Source organism: Neofelis nebulosa, chromosome 3, assembly GCF_028018385.1.
Source record: "Neofelis nebulosa isolate mNeoNeb1 chromosome 3, mNeoNeb1.pri, whole genome shotgun sequence".
Taxonomy (NCBI): Eukaryota; Metazoa; Chordata; class Mammalia; order Carnivora; family Felidae; genus Neofelis; species Neofelis nebulosa.
In genome coordinates, this window is record NC_080784.1 from 190,947,844 (window position 1) to 190,973,244 (window position 25,401).

At 38.0% G+C, this 25,401-nt stretch overlaps 1 protein-coding gene across 3 annotated transcripts in view; it reads left to right on the forward strand.

Annotated features, from left to right (window-relative positions):
• KCNIP4 (potassium voltage-gated channel interacting protein 4) overlaps positions 1–25,401 on the forward strand; it is a 543,363-nt gene that overhangs the window by 511,582 nt on the left and 6,380 nt on the right. For all 3 annotated transcript variants that reach the window (XM_058722968.1, XM_058722967.1, XM_058722966.1), the window contains exon 4: positions 5,365–5,435. In XM_058722968.1, coding sequence (XP_058578951.1) covers positions 5,365–5,435 — 71 coding nt within the window. The remainder of the gene's footprint in view (positions 1–5,364; positions 5,436–25,401) is intronic.

Consider the following 25,401-nt stretch of genomic DNA (forward strand, 5'->3'; position numbering starts at 1 on the left):
ATTCTCTTTTGGTTTTCGATATTTTAGGGGGTTAAAAACAATTTTACGCATGAATTGTCAAAATAGACATTTTCATTTAAGACGGCCCTTTAAAAAGAATTAAATTAGAATTCTGAGAAAACACAAGGTGACCTGTTATTACATGAATTTGGATCTCTCATCGGGACCAGTCCCCTTACCCCCTCTCATTAGTAACAACCCACAGACGGCTATTGGTCATGGGGCTGGATGCCTAGATTGCAATGGGCCCATTGTCTGCATTAACAAAGAACTTGGAACATCATTTCATTAACATATTTCTAAGTTATTTAAAAACCATGGAGTTTTTGAAGAAAAATCATGTTTACATTATATCTAAGTGTCTGTCCGCATATTGATGACCAGTAATATCAAAGCACCAAGCACAAAAGGAATTCTTTACTTTTTATTATCTCAAATGAAAGTTATTACATGCTACAAATAGGATAGAGTTCCACATTAAAAATTTATCTTTATTTGAAAAATAGCATTTTGGCATTGGAGAACATCTACTTAAGCACAATCCTTTGCAAATGATTCTTCTTACCAAATCTAAAGGGATTTGAGGAAAAATCACTTTTGCTTTCTTAAAAATTCTTTGATTATTCATGTTAATTGAATGGATAAATCTAAAAGTACCAGCCATTACTGAAGGAAGTGACATATCTTGAAGAATCATGACTTACAATCTAAGAAATTAACACCGCAATGCAAATTATATCTTGCAGCCCGGCTAGAAAAAGGGAAATGTCCTGAGGAAGAACATGATCTCTGATGGCAGACAAATTCATGTTATGGCCATGCTCACGGTTCTATAGAGCCATGTATTTTGGTCTAAAAGCAGCAGGTTTCTCCTTATGAGCGCTAACAATGATGGGTCCATAAATCACAACGTCTCACCGTTTCCTCCAGGAAAATACTTTGTCTTATCCACAGAACCTGCTACAATTTGTATTGTGTCAGGCTCTCAGTTTTCTCTACTGCTTAGCCAGATGGCTTTCCAAGCACAACTGGTGTGGTGCTCTGGATGTCGGCACAACTGACCTGAACGGAAGCCGCTTGTTTGTGGGGAATAAAGTGGGCCCCCTATAAACCAAGCTGAGAGGAAATGAATGGCTGGTTGGAGCTGTTACTGGTCTTGTTACAGCAATGCCTTTTCGAATCCGTGTACAGTGGAAGCTTTGGGAAGCTCTCGGCTCATGGAGCATTCTAAAAGCTCATGGAAAGTTCAGTTTCCTGGGCTACTCCTCCTCATGTAGTGGAGATTTTGCACTTACTGTGTCTATACCAGGCACCTGATAGCTATAGAAGGAGCAGATGAATTAGTTCCCGTCTGAAGACTTCAGCCAATAAACATTTATTGAGCAGTCACTGTATACAAGGCTCTTGAGGCACTTAGATGGGGTCAAGAGGTATAAAGATTTTTTTTTTTTTGATAACACCACTCACTGCATATCCTTCTTGTACCTAGGACAATATTTCTAAGAATTTTCAGGGTGATTTACAGAGGCCTTATTAAACAGAAACTACTATTCATGTATACGAAGCTGCCTTACCTCAGTAACAGTGCATGAATCATATATTCAAATGTATTAAACTAATTTTGTACCTTATGCTTGAATTCAAGTGGGAGTAGCGATTTATAGTAGGAAGAAGAAAATCAACCAGATTGATTTCAATCCACAGACCTGGAACATGATAACCAACTGCATTTGTCCAAATTCTCTGAAATGTATGTGCATTGATGACTTTTTTAATCAAGGGGTTAGTTGGTATTATCGGTGTGGTCTGGAAATAGTTGGGTTAAATTCACTAGACTAAGTTGAGTCCTGGGTTTGTGGATAGACTGAGTCACCAACAAGGCATATGACTCAAATGGTGTATTTCTCTGGGCCTCAGGTTGTTCCTCTGTAAATTGTAGAACAATACTTCTAAGACATCTATAAAATGTGGAACAAAGGAGCCTTCAGTTTTCTTTCTAGCATCCTTTATTCTTCCTAACATCCTTTGTTTCTCAGCATTCATGTTGGAATGTCTTGATGTCGTTACCAACTCTAGCATTAACTAATTAGGTGACCATAGCTAAGTTACTAATGGTACCCGTTCCTATTTTCTACCTTTGTTAAATGTAGATAACTACATAGAATCCAGGATACCTTCCTATGCTAAGCATCCCTAAATTTTGTCCCCCAACTATAAAATTTCCACATCTTTTCAACTTCACCAGTAAGATTGTAAAGAAACTGAGGCATTCTCAACATATCAAACTCAGTAACTGTTTTTTTGTTATCTGTAAGGAAACGTGGCCAAAGAAAGTCCATCAGGTCATGTGGAGAGAAGAGAGATCAATGTTATATCTTTTGAGTCCCAAATTGCACTGAAATCTAGAATCAAGGATGCCAGTTATTCACCATCTTAGGAAATATTTACCCAAAAATAACAATAATAAGGGGCGACTGAGTGGCTCAGTCAGTTAAGTGTCTGACTTTTGATTTCGGCTCAGGTCATAATCTCAATGTTCGTGGGATCAGGCCCCGTGTGGGGCTCTGCACTGACAGCACAGAGCCTGCATGGGATTTTCTCTCTCCCTTTCTCTCTGCCTTCCCCGGCTTGCATGCTGTCTTTCAAAATAAAGTAAAAAAAAAAAAAAAAAAAAAAAAGAACATTTTTTTTAAATCTTAAAAAAAAAATAAGATGAAAGTTGACATGGAAGTTTTTGTGGACAGCGTCCCTTTTCTTCATTTCTTCATTCATCCACCTCTGTGCCCAGCCAGATGCTCCCAGTGCCTCAGATCCTTCCTCTTGTCTAGTCAAAGCTCAGAACATCACTCCCCTTCTTCAGAAACTTTCACAATCACCAAATGCCTGTCAGAAAAAATCCAAACTCTATCAGAAGCTGCAATGCCCTTCATGACACACTTGCTTCTATTGGTCTTTATAGAGTGTGAAGTTGCATCAGATTAGAATGTCAGTCACCTAGACACGCAGTAGAGATTTCACAAGAACACAAGAACTTCTTCAGGTGGAAATGTACTATATCTGTAAAAAAATTACTCATATTTCTTTCAGGTGGCTTTGAAAGGATAATTATAACAATATTTATTGAACATTTATTATGTGCCTGGGACGATTGTAAGCACTTTGCATGTGGTATCTCATTTAATCTTTTTATGATGGCCCTATGAAGTACATACTGGTGTGGTTATTCTGTAGATGAGGAACCTGAGTCCCAGAGAGGTTAAACAACTTTCCCAAAGCCGTGCGGTTAATATTTGGGAGACCTGAAATTCAAACCTGACTTCACTCTGACTTCACTACGGTAGTAATGACTGCTCTCTGCATGGTATATCTGAGCTGGAAAACCAGCCAAAGTACATTTAGAGGAACAAGGAGTCCTCTGTACCACATCAGAGCAAACCTTGAGACTATATGTCCCACATGTCAGGCTTTAAAGCTAGAGTGACCCCATTTAAGAAGAAGGCTAATAATTGTATGTTCATGATAGCTTCTTTTTTTAATTAAAAAAAATTGCCAACATCGTTTGTTTTGAACCATTACTCATGTTGACTTCTGCTTGCTAAGGTAAAGGCATTTACCCTGATTGTCTAAACAGGATACCAGGAGACCTGCTTAATGATGCTCGTTATAAAATATACAGAACCTCTTTCTCTCTCCCCCGAAAGTAAGTTTAACACACCACCTGTCAACTTATATCACCATAAGACACTAAATAGTTCAAGAAGTCTGTGTCAAAGAACCGTGGAGAGCGAAACAACTTTGTAAATAAAAAATGGGCTGTCAGTTCTTGATAACTCTATCATGGAACTTCCTAGCAATGGCACTAAATTGATTAGAACCAAACCTTTGGTTATAATCCATATTCAAAAGGATTTCTTTCTGCAACTCATCAATACTATGTGAACATCCACTCGAGATACAATGATGGGACATACTATTTAGAACCAAATTTTGGTCCTGGCTTAGTTCATAGAAAACTGTGTTGATGATTCATATGTTCTAAAATAAGTGGTTTTTCGTATTGTGTTTAAAGGTAAGAGGCAAAAGAAAACGCCACCATCATTTTGAGAAACTGAGGCAGTGTACCGTCTACCTTATGAAAGATATGAGCTTCCATAGCATTTACCGCTGGTGAAGCATTCACGATAAACCATCCATAAATGGGCAATGGGTGCTTGAGACCTGCTTTTAGAAAAGCAATTTAAAAAGGAAAAGGTGAATAGAAGTTTTGTTCAAGCCCAGTAAAAATAAAGGTTAGAAGTTATAAAATAGAAAGAGTGGAGATTTTAAACAGAAGATAAAAAAGCTAGAGCCAATGAGCTTAAAGGTTACAACTTTTTTTTTTAATATAAAAAAGGTTAAGGGAAAAGCTAAAACCATGAGATGAAACATTTAAAATAATCAAGTAAATTTGATCAAGGGTCAAACACAGAAGCACTGAAAAATTAAAACTGCACTAAGAAAAGAAAACAGTAAGAAAAAATATAATTTTACCACGAAAAGCAGAAAGCTCTGAAGGGAGACAACAGAGAAAAAGTAGAAGGAGAAGAAGGAAAAATTAGAGGGAAAACCCCCTAGAAGCAAGCTAAGTGGAAACGTTGGATTTCAGAGTACTTCAGAGTTGTCAGGCAGCCTTGTGAGGTGCTGGGGGGACTGACTGTCCCAGAGCTGTGAATCCCACCCAGGGCCCAGGGACCCTCAGAACCACTCACTCCCACGGTGGCCACAGAAACTGCCTGGTTCATCAGGCCACTTCACTGGCCATGGGTTAGCCTGATTTTCCAGTCAGAAGGACTCAGTTGTGTCTCACGTTGCTCCTTAATCGACTGTGTGACGTTAGGCGAGTTTCTCAACCTCTCTGAGTCCCCGTCTTTATCTGAGTTGTAAAACTGATGAACACATTCACAATAACAACACTAAAAATACCAACTCACGTGCGTCTCACTATTAGTATCTTTATTATTTTACTTGTAGACGTAGCCCCTGACGAGCACTTAATTTTCAGACGCATCTCCCTTCGCCCTCACACCACCTACTCATCTTAGTGCCGGGAATACACCCAAGACTCCCATGTGTTCAGAGCATTTCCAGCCAGAAACTTACAGAGAATGTGTATCATCAATGCCCTGGGTTGTGGAGCGCTGACTCCCATGAATCTCAAATCACAATCCGCTACTGGAAGAAGGTGGGCAGCTGGGAAGAAAGCACAAGTAGAGGAGACAGAGCAAATTTTTCCAAATAGAAGGAGCCTTGGGCATGCTAGGCCAGTCTTCTGTAGGATATTGAAGTGCTTGCTGCATTAACGATACTCCCTTTTCAACATTTCAGACTCTACAACATACGCGCATTTTCTGTTTAATGCATTTGATACGGACCACAATGGAGCTGTGAGTTTTGAGGTAAGTCTTAGAATTTTTATATACATACATATATATTTATATATATATATATATATATATATATACACACACACACACACACACACACATATATGTGTGTGTATATATATAATGTATATGTGAATATATATATATGTATATATATGTATGTGATTTGACTTTAGACACACTGAAAGAAATTTGGTCTTATTTCCTGGGAAATTTTGAATTTGGTGGTTTAATAACTTTTTTTGCTTTTTGAGACTTCTATTTATTGTTATTATTATTATAAAATATTGAGCGTGAGATCTATCCTCTGAACAAAATTTTAAGAGTATATTACATTATTGTTGACTATAGGTACAATGTTGTACAGCAGATCTCTAGAACTTATTCATTTTGCTTAACTGAAACTTTATGTCAGTCAGCAAGTAACTCCCCATTTCCCCCTGTCCTAGTCCCTGGCAACCAACCACCATCCCACTTTTCCATTCTATGAATTTGACTATTTTAGATACCTCATATAAGTGGATTCATATAATATTTGTCTTTCTGTGATGGCTTCTTTCACCCAGCATGACACCAGTTTCATCCATGTTGTTGCATACTACAGACTTTTTTTCTTTTTAAGGATAATACATTTCATTGCATGTATAAACTACATTTTCTTTATTCATTCATCTATGGACATGTATGTTGCTTCCACATCTTGGCTATCGTGAATAGAACCACAATGAATATGGGACTCTAGTATCTCTTCAAGATCTTGATTTCAATACTTTTGGGTAAATACCCAGAAGTGGGATCGCATGGCGTTTATATTTTTAATTTTTTGAGGAATCACCATACTGGTTTCCATATAGTGGCTTCGCAGCTGTGCATTCCCACCAAGAGTGTGTAAGTGTTCCGATTTCTCCACATCCTCATCAACACCTCTTGTCTTTCATTTGTTTGATAATAGCCATCCTGATAGGTGTGAGGTGATATCTCGTTGTGTTTTTTATTCGCATTTCCCTGATGATTGGTGATGGTAGGCATTCTTTCACATACCTGGTGGCCATCTGTATGTCTTCAGAGAAATGTATGTTCAAATCTTCAGCCCATTTTTTTACTGGGTTGTTAGATGCTTACTACTGAGATGAAGGAATAGATTCTTATATATTTTGGAGATAACCCTTTATCAGATACATGGTTTCCAAATATTTTCTCTCATTGTGTATGTCGCTTTTTCAGTCCATTGATTGTTTCCTTTGAGGCTCAGAAGCTTTTAGTTTGATGTCATACCACTTGTTTATTTACTTTTTTTGCCTGTGCTTTTAGAATCATAGTCATGAAATCATTGCCAAGACCAATATCATGAAGTCTTTCCACTGTGTTTATTACTTCTATGGGTTTTATGGTTTCAGGTCTTATGTTTAAGTCCTCAGTCCATTTTGAATTGATAATTGTGTATAGGATTGGGTAAGGATGGAATTTCATTTTTCAGTGTGGATATTCAGTTTTCCTAATACTATTTGTTGAAGAAACTACGCTTTCCTTTCCCCATTGTGTATTCTTCGCACCCTGTCAATTATCCGTTGACTGTGTATCCATGGATGTATTTCTAAGCTTCCTATTCTGTTCCTTGGTCTATATGTCTGTCTCTGAGCCAGTACCATACTGTTTTCATTAGTTTAACTTTGTAACATACTTTGAAATCAGGAATTGTGATGCCTCCAGCCCTGTTCTTTCTTAGTATTGATTTGGATATTTATGGTCTTTTGTGGTCCCATATGAATTGTTTATTTCTATTTCTGTAAAAAGTACCACTTGGTATTTTGATAGCGTTGCATTGAATCTGCATATAACTTTGGGTAGTATGAATATTTTCACAAAATTAAGCCTATTCTATTATTTCCTATTTTTTATTATATTCTTTTTGATTCTTTTCGATGCTTTTATAAATGAGATTGTTCCTAATTCCCTCCTCAGAAATTGTTGGTGTATAGAAACACAACTTATTTTTGTATGTGATTTTGTATCTTGCAACTTTACTGAATTTATTAGTTCTAAAAGTTTTTTAGTGTGATCTTTAGGATTTTCTTTATATAATATCAAGTCATCCGATTTCTTTTTTCTTTTTTTTTTTTTTTTTTTTTTGCCTAATTTCTGTGGCTAGGGCTTCCAATACTATACTGAATAGAAGTGTCAGTATTGGACATCCTTCCTTTGCTCCTGATCTCAGGAGGAAAGCTTTCAGTTTTTCATCATTGAGCGTTATGTTAGCTCTGGGCTTGTCATACATTTATTTATTATGTAGAGATACTTTCCTTCTATTCCTGGTTCATTGAGAGGTTTTTTTTTTTTTCTTTTTATGATGAAAGAGGGTTAAAATTTGTCAGATGCTTTTTCTGCATCTATTGAGATGATCATGTGATTTTCCTTTTTATTCCGTTACTGTGTTATATCACATTAACTGACTTTTATATGTTCAACCATCTTTCCATCCAAGGGATAAATATTATTCGGACATGTTGTATGATCCTTTTAATATACTGTTAGATTCAGTTTGCTAGAATTTGTTGATGATTTTGCATGTATATTTATCAAGAATATTGGCCTGTAGTTTTCTTTTCTTGTGATATCTTTGTCCAGTTTTGGTTCCAGGGTACTGCTGGCCACATAAATGAGTTTGGATATATTCCTTCTTCTTCAATTTTTTGGAAAGTTTGAAAAGGATTGGTATTAGTTCTTTAAATGTCTGGCAGAATTGACCAGTTTAGCCATCTGGTCCTGGGTTTTTCTTTGTTGAGAGATTTTTGATTACTGATCAATCTCCTTGTTATAGGTCTGTTCAGACTTTCTATTTCTTATGATTCAGTCTTGGCAAGTTGTATGTTTCTAGGAGCTTATCCATTTTTTTCTAGGCCATCCAGTCTACTGTTCATAGTAGTCTCTTATGATTCTTTTCATTTCTGTAGCATTCGTTGTAATGTTTCCCCTTTCATTTCTATTTTTTGTATTGAGTCTTTCTCTTTTTTTCTTAACCTGGCTATGAGTTTGTCAGTTTGGTTTATCTTTTCCAAACACCATCAGTCAGAAGCACAGATGACACCTGGACTTGCATTTAGCATCTGAACTGGGGGGAGGTCAGTCTTGTAGGACTGAGCCCTTAACCTGTGGGATCTGGTTATATCTCCAAGTAGAAAGGGTCAGAATTGAGTTAAGTAGTAGGACAACCAGCTGGTGTTAAAGAATTGTTTGGTGGTATGGAGAAATTATACACACACACACACACACACACACACCTACATTGGAATTGGATGCAAAATCATTACTATATATAACAGAAACAAGGTAATTGGGAGTGGTACACTTTTGGGGAGTAGAGGGCGGTGCATCTTACATATGAGCAGAAATTTCAGTGAGTGCCATGTTAAAGGAAAGCAGGTGATGAATGAAATCAACAAGGAAAGGTACTGATAAGGCTGTGTCAAGGAAGCCTGCCTGTGGACTTGATGAATCAGGTGTAAAGGACAAGCACAAGCTGGTTAGTAGAATAAGGGCTCAGAATGGGAAGAAGCAGGGAGTAAGGCAGAGGCAGAGACAGAGGCCTGGGAATGAAGGGGAAGCAACTGTAAATCACCTAGAAGTTAGAATACAAAGGAAAAGGCCCAAAAAGGAAAACTGGATGAGGAGGCAGAGGCAGGAGGCTAAGGAGGCTGGATTCTCTTGTGGGAGGTGAGGAGTCCTTGAGGAATTTTCAGCAGCGAAGTTACGGGATCAGGGCTATGTTCCCAGAAACAAGAAGTTCACTTAACAGCTCTATAATCCAAGAATCCTGGCTGGAGCTGATGTAAACCCAAACTACAATTAAGGCATTGGAGATAAGGAAGAGATGAGTTCAAGAGATACCAAAATAAAATTGGTAGACTTACATTTCAACAAAACCTGTCATGTTTAGAAGGGGGAAAGTCAATGTGGGCATCGCCAGCTATCTGGAAGCAGGGACTTTGTGGAATCAGGATGAAAGAAGAAAGCACCGCCTTCAGAGATAGCACTCAGTCAATGGAGCCAGGGGCAGAGTTCTCAGGGGAGCAAAGTGCCTCCTCAAATATACTAGGTACTTGTGCTAAACTGAGTGCACCGAGAATGAAGACCCTGGGCCAGGAAACTCAACATGTCATCTATTGTAACTTAACCAAGAAATATCACAACCAAGAGAAGAGTAGAAGACAGTAGTAGCTGAGCATGTGGGAGACATGTGACAATGTCAAGGACAGCATCTGTAACATTTCTTCCATGGATGGCAGCTTAGGATCACCCCATGATAATCTCGTGTTAGCATCTGCGACACTTCACCAACAAGATTCATTCTGGTGCAGCCTTAGTTTAGCGAGAATATAGAAGGCAATGGCTCCCACTCACCTAATGAAATCAAAATGGGTTTGCAAAAACTGAGTAGGGCAAAAAATACTAACGATTTCATTACTCAAAGTTACTTACATATCAGAAAGGTACAATCAATTACCTATAGCATGTTGTATCCAATTTCACATGTAAATTGAGTCTGGTGTTAATGATATGGGACTGTGCACAACATTGCTATTATAATATTTATGTAAAATGCTGGTAATTGTGATGAATGTTGATTATAATTTGGAAATTAGTTGTAATGAATATATATTATAAGTGTGTTGGTAATATGTCTTTTCCTTTAAAAACAAACTAATGGCTGAATTAATAAATGTTAAACCAAAATCAAATTTAACACCAGGCTATTGTAATTATTTTTCTTCAATTGATCAGCTGCCTGGAAAGTCTCTAGACCACAGAAATGATTCAGCTATGAATGTATTTTGAGTAGCAGTGGCATTCTGGGAGGCATAGCAGAGACCATTTTGATTCTGTAATAAAGAGAAAAGAAGTTTTCTACTGAATTTGCTTAAACCCAAAGGACAGAGTGAATAAGATGTGGGAAGGGGATAGCATCTGGACCTAGCTGTGAATTGGTCCAATCCTCTTTTTGCCATTCAGTGGCTGTGAGATCCCAGGCTGAGTGTTTAAACTCTCTGGGCCTTGGGGCACCTGGGTGGCTCAGTTGGTTACATGTCCAACTCTCGGCTTCAGCTCAGGTCATGGTCTCAAGGTTTGTGAGTTTGAGCCCCTCATCTGGCTCTGTGCTGACAGCGTGCAGCTGGGATTCTCTGTCTCCTTCTTTCTCTACCCATTCCCCGCTTGTGCTCTCTCTCTCTCTCCCTCTCTCTTTCAAGATAAATAAATATTTTTAAAATAAATAAATAAGTAAAATAAACTCTGTAGGCCTTAGTGTTCATCTCTGTCAAATATCAGCAAGCAAAGCTACTTTATAGGGGAGTATGAACATGAAAAAGTAATAATGTCAGTAAAGGGCTTGGCTTAGTGCCTGGCACCAAATTCATGCTCTATATTTATTAGATGTTAGCCATAGCAGTTATTACACAGGAAATTTTTCTAACAAAGCCAATTAATTAATAATTACACTGGTCATCTTGTTAAACCATAATCATGTCATTGAACATATTCAATCAAATATTCAGTCAAAGGTAGACAGTTGTTCTTTCCCTGATGCTACGAAAGATCGTTCCACTGCTAATTATATGATAAGCACTTACCGTGTGTCAGTTACTATACTATTTAAAAATGGCATTAACAATAATAATAGCTGCATATAGTAATAATAATTGACTCTTGCTTAGAACTCATTTGAGCTTATATAAGTCAGGCAACTGTGCTGGCTGTGTTACATATACTAACTTCATTTTCATAGATATTATTATTATTATCTCCTTTTTTAGCATATGAGGAAAGGGATGAACAGAGAAGTTAAGCAGCCTGCCCAGGGTCACACAGCTAGAAAGTAGGAGAGCCAGGATTCAAAATCAAGGCAGTTTGGTCCCAGAATGCATCTCTTAGCAACTATGCTGTCCTAGCAGAGAGGTGTCATGTAGATCTCCAGTCCGTCATCTGAAATCCTCAAAGCCAGCTGAGTTTTATCATTCGGAGCCTTTCAGATTTAGTCAGGTAATGCCAGGCATATACTGTTCCATATTATTTAATGTCTCCAGCAGGGTCTGCAGGGTGTTATAATCAAATGTGTAATGTTTGTGCAGCGAAAATATGATAAATGATAAACATAGCAGAGACTGCTACTGATGACCAATGTCCATGTGCTTCTGATCACACCAGTAGGCCATAATCCCAGGCTGTCCTCCAAGTAGGTGGAGCCATGACTGAGATTTTATCAATGGGATATGGGTGGAAGTGACCACATCGCCTTCCTCTTTTCCCATCTGTGGGGACTATGAGGTCACATATTTCAGTTGGCTTTGCAACAAAGGGGAAGGAGCTCAGTTCTCAGAATGACTGCATGGAACAGAGCCCCCTCTCCTCTTTATTTCACTGTGTGTGAGTGACAAGTGAGATGATAAGGTGCTAAGCCACTGAGATTTGGAGGTACTGATATATCTGTTCGAGTCCTCTGCTTAATATGATATAGACTGATTAGGTGATAGGTACATAGATTTTTCGATGATAGGTAGATAATTAGAAATAGATTAGAAATAGTTTTATGTCAGTTCACTTCAAGTTTTGTCACCAAATGAATTTTGGCACCAAAATTTACCACCTCCCTCTGTCTTTACAATAATTATTTTTTCTTTTTTAGTTTATAAAAAAAGTTTTTTGGAGGGAGGAGATGAATTGCAGGTGAAAAATAAAGGGCCAGTATTACTGACCACATGGTAGAGATGAGAAAACCCAAACTCAAAGACGTTAAGTGACTTGTCCAAATTCATTCAGTTCCTAAATGGCAGGACCTAGATTGGACCGTAGATCTGCCTAAGTCTCTAAAACCTATGGTTTCAACCAGGGATCAGGCCCTTTGTAAAAGGCCAGATAGTAAATACTTTGGCTTTGCAGGCCATACAGTCTCTATTGTATTTACTCAAGTCTGCTGTTGTAGCACAAAAGCAGACATAGAAAAGTCCTACATAAATGGGCATAGCTATGTTCCAATAAAACTTTTTTTACAAAATCAGGTGGTAAGCCTATTTGACCTCCTGGGCCATAGTTCTCCAACCCCCATTCTTAACAATTATAATAGACTACCTTCTCTTGAGGTACTGAGCCAGAATGTCTGCTGGATGACATCTAAGGTCGCATTTTATGATCTGATTACTGAATATTATCACCAACTTTTACAATTACCAGTCAATTCACCCCATTCACAAAAATCATTGATTACTGACACAATTGTTGACTACACAATCAACCCCGAGTCTTTACCACCATTTCAATAATTACCTTCTATCGAACATTATCACCATCAGGGCAGTGCAATCCTCTGAGCATGTCCCAAATGGCAAGTTTACTTGAATTATTGAGGCTGGGTTAAAGGATATGTTTCCTTTGGAACAATTCTGGAATAGCTTCCTGCAGGTGACTGATGATTTGACATCAGAGACACAGTTCAAAACTTCAAGAAAATATCATTCACTGACAATCCAATTCATACTGAATAAAATGTTAGTGACACCTTCCGTAGACATTATAAACCTAAAAAGTAATCTCTTTGTCATTCACGGTGATGAGAAAAAAATCTTTTTCCCAATATATCATTTATGGTTATAGGAAAACTTTCATTCTGGGATGAGTCATTTTGTCAAAATTAAATAGCTAGGCTCTTTTGAGATGTCAGATGTCAGTGAGAATTATGTAGGCAGTGTTACCAAGAGGTATATTATTCTGATTTCATCACATTTATTAAGGTTTTATCCTTCATCTCTCAACACATACACACACACTTGCACAACCTGTACACATAATTCTGTTCTTGTCTATTGCCCATTCCAGGGAGCTATTAGAAGGGGAGGGAAAGGTGGCTTCAGAAGTTTTCTCATTTCATTTATTCATTTAACAAATATTTATTGAGCATTACTATGTGCCGAACACTCTTCAGGGTGCTGGAGACACAACAATGAACAGAAGACATGAATTTTTGTCTTCATGGTGCTTATACTCTCCCATTTTCATAGAATCCAACTGTTCTTTTTCATTGCCAAGTAGCATTCCTGTGTGTGTGTGTGTGTGTGTACACACCACATCTTCTTTATCCATTCATCAGTTGATGGGCATTTAGGCTCTTTCCACAACTTGGCTATTGTTGACAGCACTTCTATAAACATTGGGGGACATGTACCCTATAAATCCTCAATCTTGTATCTTTTGGATAAATTCCTAGTAGTGCCATTGCTGGGTACTACGGTAATTCTATTTTTAATGTTTTGAAAAATCTTCACACTATTTTCCATAATGGCTGCACTAGTTTGCGTTCCCACCAACAGTGCAAGAGTGTTCCCCTTTCTCCATATCCTCGCTAACATCTGTTTTTTCCTGAGTTGTTAATTTTAGCCACTCAGACCAGTGCGAGGTAGTATCTCAGTGTGGTTTTGATTTGTATTTCCCTGATGATGAGCGATATTGAGCATCTTTTCATGTGTCTGTTAGCCATCTAGATGTCTTCTTTGGAAAAGTGTCTATTCGTGTCTTCTGCCCATTTCTTCACAAAAGAATGCAATCTTGACATTGGCAACAATGTGGATGGAACTGGATGGTCTTCTGCTAAATGAAATGAGTCAGTCAGACAAAGACAGATATCATATGTTTTCACCCATATGTGGAATCTGAGAAACTTAACAGAAGACCATAGAGGAAAGGAAAGAAAAATGAGTTACAGACAGGGAGGCAAACCATAAGAGACTCTTAAATACAGAGAACAAACTGAGGGCTGATGGGGGAGGGGCAGGAAAAATGGGTGATGGGCACTGAGGAGGGCACTTGTTGGGATGAGCACTGGGTGTATGTAAGGGATGAATCACGGGAATCTATTCCCAAAGCCAGACTACACTGTATACACTGTATGTTAGCTAACTTGACAATAAATTATTTAAATCAATCAATCAATCAATCAATGGTATTTTTCTTTATATTTAAAGATGACATGACTGACAGTGAATACTATCTTTGTGTGTACTGAAGTGGCTAAGACAAGCATGTGACTATCACAGAGATAGTACATTTGGACAAGAATAAGAAGGCAGAAGATAAACAGGTTTTATCAATAATCTTTGTTACCGGATAATAACAGTGAGCCTTTACCTTCATTCTGTAGTGTCTACCTTGCAGGCACTTGCAAGAATGCAAGTTACGAGATATAAAGGATTAAAATAAACATCGATATTGCACAGTAATAAAAAAAATCCAACCATTCTCATTGTGAGGGTCCACCCATACCTTTGACCTGGGCACCTTTGACCTCGGCAACCTTTTTGTTGATTCCCAGGGAATGTGACCAGGCTGCATGTGTCCTAACTTTTGCTGGTCACCCATCATTCTGGCCTGCTCTTTCCCTTTAGTCTTGCCTAGGCTTTCTATGGGGTACCCAGCTCTTCATGTATTTGCTTACCACTCCCTGTGGGCCCCAAGGGCGTGTCCCTTAAACCCCTCATAGCACAGGCTATAATGTTTAATGAAACCTGGGGTAACAGAAGATGCTTATAAGACAGGCAAGAAATGCATACAATAAATATCTCTATCTGACAGACTAGAGGTCAGGTCTCGTTCTTAAAATTCATTCTTTAAATAAACTTTCTTATTTTAGACCAGTTTACATTTACAGAAAAATTGCAAAGAAAGTACAGAGAGTTCTCATATACCTCACACCCAGTTTCTCCTATCATTAGTGTCATACATTAAAATGGTATACTTGCTACAATTATCTAATATTGATGCATTATTAACTAAAGTCCGTGCTCTCTTCAGATGACTGTAGTTTTTACCTAATGCCCTTTTCTTGTTCCACTATTCTATGTAGAACACCATATTACATTTAGCCACTATGTCTCCTTAGGCTTCTCTTGGATGTGACAGTTCCTCAGACAGTTCTTGTTTTTGATCATCTTGACAGTTTTGAGGAGTAGGCGTCAGGTGTTTTGTAGAGTATCAGATTTCCTTGATGTTTTTTCTCATAATTAGACTGGGGATGTCTGTTCTGGGCAAAAAGTCCACAGAAGTAAAGTGCCATACTTTATCACGTAAAAGCAAGAGTGCCTGGTATCGACATGAGTTATGGCTGTTGACTTCCACCTTGACCACCTGGTTGAAGGAGGGCTGGTCATTCCCTACTGTAAAGTTACTCTTTCTTTTTTAAGTTTCTTTATTTATTTTGAGGGAGGGGAGGGGAGGGGCAAAGGGAAAGGGAGAGAATCCCATGCAGGCTGCTCCCTATCAGCTTGGAGCCAGATGCAGGGAAGACCTGAGCTGAAGTCAAGTCAGACATTAAACCAACTGAGCCACCCAGGCAACCCTAAAGTTACTCTTTTTTCCCTCTTTCCAAGCCATACTCTGGAAGAAAGTTATTATGCGCAGCCCATATTTTAGGATGGGGGGTTATGCTCCACTTCCTTGAGGATAGAATTTCTACATAATTTACTTGGAATTCTTCATGAGATATTTATCTCTTCTTCTCCTTTTATGAATTTATTCAATAAGTCACTTATACCAATATGGAATATTTATTTTGTATCTTGGATATTTATTTTGGATTTTGAGTTATAATCCAGTGTAACCCTATTTACTTTCTTGCTCAAGTTGTTACAGTTTGGCAACTGGGAGCTTTTTCAGTTGACTCCTGTGTCCCTTCGACATACTCCCATCATTGTGATTGTTTTTCTTTCTTGTTTCTTCCATCAAGTCCTTATTTTCTGGCACTACGAGATGCTCTGGGCTCATCTTACATCTTTCCTGCCCCAGTCCTGAATTTACCTCTAACTTTAACGCTCCAACCACTATGGAAGCTCCAGAAATCTCTTCTCATCTAAAAAGAACAGTCAGTTAATGTTGGTGACCCCAGTTGACATCTAGTCTCTGAGACTAGTCTCAGTCTCTGAGAATTGACCTCTCTCAGTCTGTTTCCGTCACTCTTGGGCTTCTGGACTCCTGGACATGTCACTCTTGGGCTTCTTAGCTGATCTTCTTAGAGCCGCTCATAGTCACACACATGTATTTGTATCCTGACACACTTGTTTTAAAAAAGAAGCTGAGGCTATTTTCTAATTCATTTATGCAGCAATTTTATAGCAAGAATTATGAATTCCTGGCACCTCCAAATGTTCTACAAATGTTATTAGTAAGCAATTGAATTGCAATCCGTATGAGTCACTATTTCACATCACCCCACAATTATATCATATAATACCAAGAGATATGACATATGTTTATATCATACTGTTCTGTATAAACACAGCCCGTTGCTTCAGTTCTAGTCCAAATGAGGCCTGGGCGTTGAGTCAGAGTTCTGGGTTTGATTTTCAGCTCCCTGCTCACTGGCTGTATGCCTTGGCTCGGTCACTTGTTTTCTCTGAGTCTCTGTCTCTAATTTAAAGACAATACCTACTCCTTATGGTTGCATGAGGCTGACATGAAATAATGCACAGAAATTTCCTAACATGATATCCCGTACACATCAATAAACTGTAGTCATTATTACTATTGAATTTCAGTGTTCCCAGGACCCAGGACTTCTACTCCTTTCCTAAGGAAATACGTGAGAATGATGGGAAATAGTTACAGAACAATGCTTACATAGCATCATTTATAATAGAGAAAAAATTAATTAATTTACATAGCCAACAATAGAAAGTATGGGTAAGTAAATTACAACATATCCATATGACAAAGCAGTGTTTCAAACTCCAGATTGCAATCATTAGTAGGTGGTAAAATTAATTTAGAGATTAATATCATGAGCATTTAAAAAATTAATAGAAGAGAAATGGAAATAATTACTTTCTGGTGTGTGTGTGTGTGTGTGTGTGTGTACTAGGTTGCCATTTAAAATACAATTATTGTGGGGCGCCTGGGTGGCGCAGTCGGTTGAGCGTCCGACTTCAGCCAGGTCACGATCTCACGGTCCGTGAGTTCAAGCCCCGCGTCAGGCTCTGGGCTGATGGCTCGGAGCCTGGAGCCTGTTTCCGATTCTGTATCTCCCTCTCTCTCTGCCCCTCCCCCGTTCATGCTCTGTCTCTCTCTGTCGCAAAAATAAATAAAAAACGTTGAAAAAAAAAAAAATTTAAAATACAATTATTGTGATTTGGGGTCCAAAATGTTCAAAAGCCACTGTAATAGTATTATTAGATTAAACCATATGAAATTATTATTCTTGAAAAATACAACAAAAATTATCAGCAATTTCATATGGTTCCATCTAATATGTAGCTATTTAAATGATGTCACAATGAATTTTCAGTGATGTGGGAAAACCCTTGTAATTTTAAGTGAGGCATACAGAATTATATGCACACCATATGACCATATCTGCTAAGGGGTGCATCAAAAAATGGAAATGTTCATTTTGAATAGGTGATAGGATTATGTGGTGATCACAATTTTCCTCAGAACAGTTTTCTGTAATTTGTTACACAAATCAGGCCTTATATTTATGTATACATTTGTTATATATTTATATTTATTATTTTTGGTTAAAAATGTGTTAATGGCCTTTAATGAGACCATACCAAAGAACTTTCTTCTAACTTAATTGAATGTGTCTATCATCACCTTTGAAAATATTAAATTACCTAAATACACAATATTGTATATCAAACAAGGTAAGTGTATTATCCCTTCTGTGAGATAAAATCAGACCACAAATCTTGGAAAATTTACTTGTTATTTTTTAGACATATTGATACCTTTTATTAGTTCCAAACAAACACAAACTTTATGTAATACTTGAAATTTTGTCCCTTTTAATATTTTAAAAAGTAGCTCAACTACTGTGGAAGTTTAACCCCAATCAAGAGAAGTTATACTATAGAAGATAAATAACCTTTAAAATTTTCATGAAAATATAAAAGCAAGCATAAAATAGGAAATATACCAAAGACATGTATGATTTTCCATATTGGATCTGTCACTGACTAGTTAACATTTTAAACCTGTCGTACATCATTTAATGTTGTTTTCCCAACTATAAACAGGACTGTTTGTTGCAAATACCCCCACATGCATGATTATAAGCCATGATGCTCTTTGGGCACCAGGCAGGAGGGGCAGGATGTTGGTTTGCAACCTCAGTAGTTCCTCTGGTGAAATTCCAAACCGGCCCCCTGTACTCAGAGAACAAGGAGAGACTGAGGAAAGAGGCAGGCTACCCTAGAATGGTAGGTGGCAGGTGTGATAAGCAAGGAACTTACCTGTGAGGCTTGTCTTGGGCAAACACAAGACAAGTAAATCTCTGTACTGGCCACCAGAATCTCAACAATTTTTATGGAGACCTTAATTGGATTCAGTCACATATACAGTCCAGATGGTCTCAATAAGATCTTACCTTCTCAAGGCTGCATATTTGAAGTGGTTCCTTGTCCAGAAATGGTGGACAGACCATCTATCACAAGGACAGGGGAGGGGTGAGAGCCTCGGATTGCCCAGGCCAGCTCATGGGTCAACTGGTGTTTGCATCCTTTGATGACCTCCTCCAACAGAGGAAGACTAGTGTCCCTGTCATAGTAAAAAATTAATGTACTAAGCAAAAATTGGATAGACACCTAAAAGCTTACTACTGAACAAGACTGGGATATTATGGAGTCAAATCTTTATGCCCTTCTTCCTTCTTTTGCTTTGATCCTAAAAGAATGGAAAACAGAATTCAGTATCATTTTCCTGCATTAGGGAACAGATGCAACCGTCTTTCACAGATAAAAGGTAATTATGCAAAGTACTCTGAGAGTTGTTTTTTTTTTTTAAGCCGTGTGACTCCTGCTCGGCAGATTTCAATTACCATTCAGAAAAGCATGGAGCAAAACCCACATTAAGACTCATTGAGTTTCTCATTTTCCTTTGCCACAAATAAGGAATCATTCCTGTTTGAAATGACTGTTTATTGATATTCTCTTGCAAGATGGTAGAAAAGTGCTCAAGGTCCACAGCCATCTTTCAATGTAAGTAGTTTGGGGATACACAGTACTTAAAAAGAAGATGTAAATCAGGTGTCAGCCTATGAATCAGGATATTTTTGTTGGCAAATAATAGAAAATCACACACTAGCAAAAACAATATGATGACTTTTTTGGCTCAAAGAAACAAAGAATCCAGAGATAGGGCTGGCTACAACTGAGGGTGCGCTCTCTTGTCATCACAAGAAGATGCCAACAGCTCCTTGGCTCCAGGCTTGTTCATGTCGAGCAGATGTGGACCGGGTTCATTTGCCTGCCACCCACAGATCCCACTGCCTTGACCAAAGGGCTTCTGTGCCTTCTGACTCTGCCCAGGTCATAGCTCCATCACTAGAGCCGGAGGTGGAGAGTACTAATGCGGAATTGGATGGAGCACCAAATGGAAATTAGGGTCTTACCAGGAACACAAACAACAGAAGTCCACATGTGACCTTAAAAGTGCTTTCACTGTTGCTCTGGTCTGCTCTGTTTGGTGATAGGGCCAATGCCACTGATTTCTGTAGGCCAGTGTTTCTCAAAGTGTGGTTCCTGGACCAGCAGGATCAGCACCCCTTGGAGTTTGTTAGGAATATATATTCTTGGGGCGCTTGGGTGGCTTAGTTAAGCGTCCGACTTCCGCTCAGGTCATGATCTCACGGTTCATGGGTTAGAACCCCGCGTCTGACTCTGTGCTGACAGCCTGGAGCCTGAAGCCTGCTTCAGATTCTGTGTCTCCCTCTCTCTCTCTCTGCCCCTCGCCTGCTAGCACTCTGTCTTTCTCTGTCTCTCAAAAATGAATATAAACATTTAAAAAAAATTTTTTAAAGAAATATATATTCTTGCACCCCAATAAATCAGAAAAACAGAGGGTGGGGCCCAGCAATCTGTGTTTTAGCAAGCCCTCCAGGTGATTTTGTAGCAAACTAAATTTTGAGAACAATGCTCTAAGCATGTTTTCCAAGACCTTGTATCCAGCCCCCTTTTCAACTAAGGGCATATAACTATTACTTTGTGATTTGAAACAACAGGTAAGATTTGTATTGACAACCATCAACCTCATCTGGCCTTTTAAACCTGTCCAGCAATCTCTCTCTGATGAGCCTACCTTCTCATGCTTGGCAGTGACTATTTTGTACCTTCCCAAATGCCAAATCTTATAGCTTGCAAGTTGTGTATTTCACATTACCTCTTAACCATAGTGTGTTGTATATTACAGGTCTATATAAATTACAACTTTCCAGGAGATAGCAAGGAAGTGTCCTGAGCAATGTCCACCTTCTTGTAGTTTGCACGAGTCACCTTATTGTCTAGTAGTGTGGCTGCCTCCTCCTTTCCTCAAACAGCTGGTCTGAGGAAATCCAACCCTTTCTGCCATGTCATTCAATCCCAAGCAGATGACATCCACTAAAGCTGTCATGTGGGGACTCACTACCCATCTTCCTGCTCTTATCAGCTGCTGGCATCCACAGCCTGTTCTCCTTCTTCCATGTCAACTGAAGAAATGTACCTCCTCCCTCCAGAGCTCGGACCCTCTACCTGCACTTGGATCTCTCCCCTCTTCTCAGAAGGATCAGTCCATTTCTCATGCTCCCCCCTCTCCCTCACACACATCTTTAGGAATTTTCTCTTCATAAATACTTCCCTCCAGTAATCAAAATGCTCACCTTCCAAAATCTGTCCTGTGATCCCATACTCCTGTTCATTTATACTAGCCCTTGTCCCTCTATTGTCATGGCCACCCAAGAGTTGTGAGTTTTCTACACACAATCTCCATCATTGTTTGCTTCCTCTATTCCAACAGAAAGTTCTCCCATCGGTCATTAGTGACCTCCATGCTGCTGATCCAGTGAACACTTTTCATTGCCAGCAGCATCATAGTATCATGATTAACCATCCTTTCCAAGGAAAATGCATTCTTCACTTAACCTCTCATACTTCTTCAGCAGTTTTATTTAGCTTACTTTCCAGATCCCTTGACAGCTTCTCTTCTCTCTGCCTGCTGAATATTGCAATTCTTTGTGGCTTTCTCCTGAGTTCTCTTTTATTTTCTCACTTTAAATTTGTACCCTGAATAAAGATGTGAAATAGAGTACAGTATGCTGGTTCACACAGCATCAATTGTTGAAGACACTATTCTCGCCCCACAGCTTGCTCCTGGCACCTTTGTTGAAAATCAATGGCCATAGGTGCTTATTTCCAGATTCTCAATTATATATGCATATATTCTCATATATATATATATATATATATATATATATATATATGCTACACCAGTGCTACACTGTACTGTAGATTTGTAGTGAGTTTTGAAATTGGAGTTTGAGCTCTGTAACTTTATCCTTTTCCACATTGTTTTGGCTACCTGGGGCCCTTTGCAATTCCATAGGAAGTTGAAGATCAACTTTTCCAGGTTTGCAAGAGAGTCAATGGTTATTCTTGATAATTTTTTTTAATAAAATGGAAATTGTCTACCTCCTTGGCATGACTAAGCCAGTAACATGCTTAAAGGAGAAAACGCTAGAAATAGTCTTATGAAATTGAGTAACAAAATAAGGATGGCTATTACTGTTGTTATATAATATTATTCCAGATATATTGTTCAATACAGTTAGAAAAAAGGAGGTAATTAAAAATGTAAAAATTAGAAAGAAGAGGTAAAGTTAATTCCATTTGCCGCTAATATGATTGTACCCATGAAAAACCCAGGAGAATCAATTGAAAAACTATCATATACAATAGAAACACTAAGCTGGTTGGCAGCATAAACAATTATTATACAGAAATCAATAGCTGTCATATGTACAAACAAATCTAATTTAGAATCTGTACTAGAATAAAATACCTCACTTATAACAGCAACAGAAGGATTAAAATACCTAGAAATAACTATGACTAAGAAATATGAAAGAACAATTTGGAAAAAACAAAAAGGCCTAAAACATACCAGAGTTTAGTGTGCTAGATAATGGTCCATGAACAATGTCTACACCCTAATTCCTGGAACTTGTGAATATGTTACCTTACATGGTGGAAGGAGCTTTGCAGGTGTGATGAAGGATCTTGAGATGGGGAAATCATCCTGGATTATCTAAGTGGGTCTAATATAATCACAAGGGCCCTTCTAAGAGGGAATATGAAGATCAGGGTAAGAAAGGAAAGATATGACAAAAGGAGCAGAGACTGGACTGATGTGCTCTGAAGGTGGAGGAAGGGGCCACAAGCCAAGCAATGCAGGTGGCTTCTAGATGCTAAAAAAGGCCAGGGAACAAACTGTCCCTCCACATCCCCAAGGTGTGCTCCGCCATATTGGTTCCAGGCCAGTGAAACCATTTCAGACTCCTGATCTTCAGAACTGCAAGATAATAAACATGTATTATTTTGAGTCGCTGGAGTTGTGGTAATCTGTTATAGCAGTAGCAGAACACTGATAATGTTCAGTGACAAAACTGACCCAGACAAGAGAAAGGTCTTTCACAGTCTTAATTAGGAAGACCCATCAACATGCAGCTGTATGTCAATTCTGCCAAAGCTTATCTGTAAATATACCTCAAAGCCTACAAATTCCCCAAAAGGTTATTCAAAAGATCTTGTGGAATATTAAGACAAACAAACAAAAAATAGAGAAAACAGCTGAAAAAGAAGACTGATTAGGAGAAAACTGCCCTAACATCTGTTAAAATTACTAAAATGCTTTCATAATTGAACTGATGTAGTAGAGGTGTATATATAAACAAGTTTACTAATAAAATAAAATAGTAATTTCAGAAATACAAACAAATCATAAAAGATGTAAGGATATGATAACCCTTGCATCTCATATCAGTGGGTCACAAATAATAAGTGTGAAAAAAGATGACTACCTAAAAATATTGGATACATTCCAAGTGGAATAAGGGTTTAAATGTAAACAAGTAAATTTTAGAAGTACTTAGAAAAAGGCATGAGAGTATCTTTCTATAACTTCAAATGGGGAAGGCCTTTCAATATGACATAAAGCAAAAACCTAAAAGAGTGACAGATTCTAGAATATACAAATAAAAAGTTTCCTGCTTTGCAAAATTCAAAATGAGAAAAATAAAAAGAAATAGCAAACCTGGGAAACAATACTTGAAGACACATCCCAGATAAGGGATAATTTCAGTAATATGTGAAGCAAGAATTTCTATAAATCAAGACATTTGAAAAAAAATGTTCAAATTTCTTTATAATAGGATACAAATGTAAGTAATCTGAGAAATAGTTTTCTATAAAATTGAAAGCCATCAAAGTTCGATGCCATATAGTGTTGGCAAACTATAATATTCTTATACATAAAAAATATTCTTATTCATAGAGTTTGAGAGGGTAATTTGAGTGCAATTTGGAAGTAACTCTAAAATTTACAAATGTTTAAATCCTTTAAACAAAAATTCCACATCTACGCATTTATTCTACAGATATATTTGTTCAAGTATGAATTATGTATACATGAGGTCACTCTTTGTAACACTGTTTTTAATAAAACTGGAAATCTTTAAATAGTCCTCAATGGAAGACTAGTAAACTGTGTTACATTCATACATACTATGAATGTGAAAAAGATTGGAATTATTTCTAAGATTGTTAGGTGGAAAAAAAAAAGTACAGAATATCCTGTCAGACTATTTGTGTAAAGGGAGGTGGAATATATATAAGCAAATATGCCTTATACTTGTATCCGCACAAAACTCCTTGTAAGTAAATTCAAGAAGCTACTAATGCCACCTGCTTATGGAGAAAGAAAAAGGGTGGCTGGGTCCAGGAATGGGAGAAAGATTTTTTTTTTTTATCAAACATCTTACATGTTTTTAAATTTTGAACTATGTGAATATTACCTACATTTAAAAGTAAAGAAATTAAAATTATCATTAAGAAACTGAGACAAGAAAACAGCTATAAAATGATGGAATATGGAAATGCAGAGAAAAAAGGAAATTCACCCAGAAAGCCACTTCTGCATGTCCCTTCTGCTCTTTTGTCCCTACCTAACAATGGATTATCAAATCTGTGTGAGCTCAGAATTAGCACATTGCAATGTTAGCTTTGCTTCACATGACAGCAAATATGTTCGTCTGCAATGCAGTCACACTAGCCTCACTGTGATACTGGTTAAGGGCTCCAACTGGTTGACAAACACAACCAATGCCCTTACTAGACACTGTTCCAAATAGCTTAACTCTCATAATCCTCACCAAAACTTTAGGAAGTGGATACTCCATCCTCCATATATAAAAATTGATGCAAAAGGATATTAAATTGTCAGAGGACGCAAAGCTCTCAAGTGACATAACTGGAATTTGAGTTCAGGTCATCTGGCTTCCAGCTCCATGCTCTAACCCACTGCCCACATGTGTGTTATAACTTGATTTCTAAGGAAGTTGGCCCATATCTTTAAGACAGACCATATTTCTTGTTAGCAGATCTTTGTCATGTGAAATGTGCTAGGTATGTGCTCGTGCTTGTATTTAATAAGATACAGTGTTACTAGATTTTTTGCAGTAGAAGAATTGTGTGCAATTGTGGTAAAAAAAAAAAAAAAAATACAACCTGGGGCGCCTGGGTGGCTCAGTCAGGTAAGCCTCCGACTTTGGCTCAGGTCATGATCTCATGGTTTGGGAGTTTGAGCCCCGTGTCAGGCTCTGTGCTGACATCTCAGAGGCTGCCTGGAGCCTGCTTTGGATTCTGTCTTCCTCTCTCTCTTCCCGCACCCCCCCCCCCATACTCTGTCTCTCTCTCTCTCAAAAATAAATAAACATTTAAAAAAATTAAAAAAAAACCCAATACAACTTAGAGCATGCATCCTGTCATTTGGGTGTCTGCCCTCATACAATTTTCAGTTCCACAGTTGATTTAAGTCACAGCTTCCAATTCAAAGATGAAAATGTTAAAGGTATGGAGTGGCTTATGCCCACAAAGAACTCTGAGAAACAGACGTCCAAGAACACATTACCTTACTA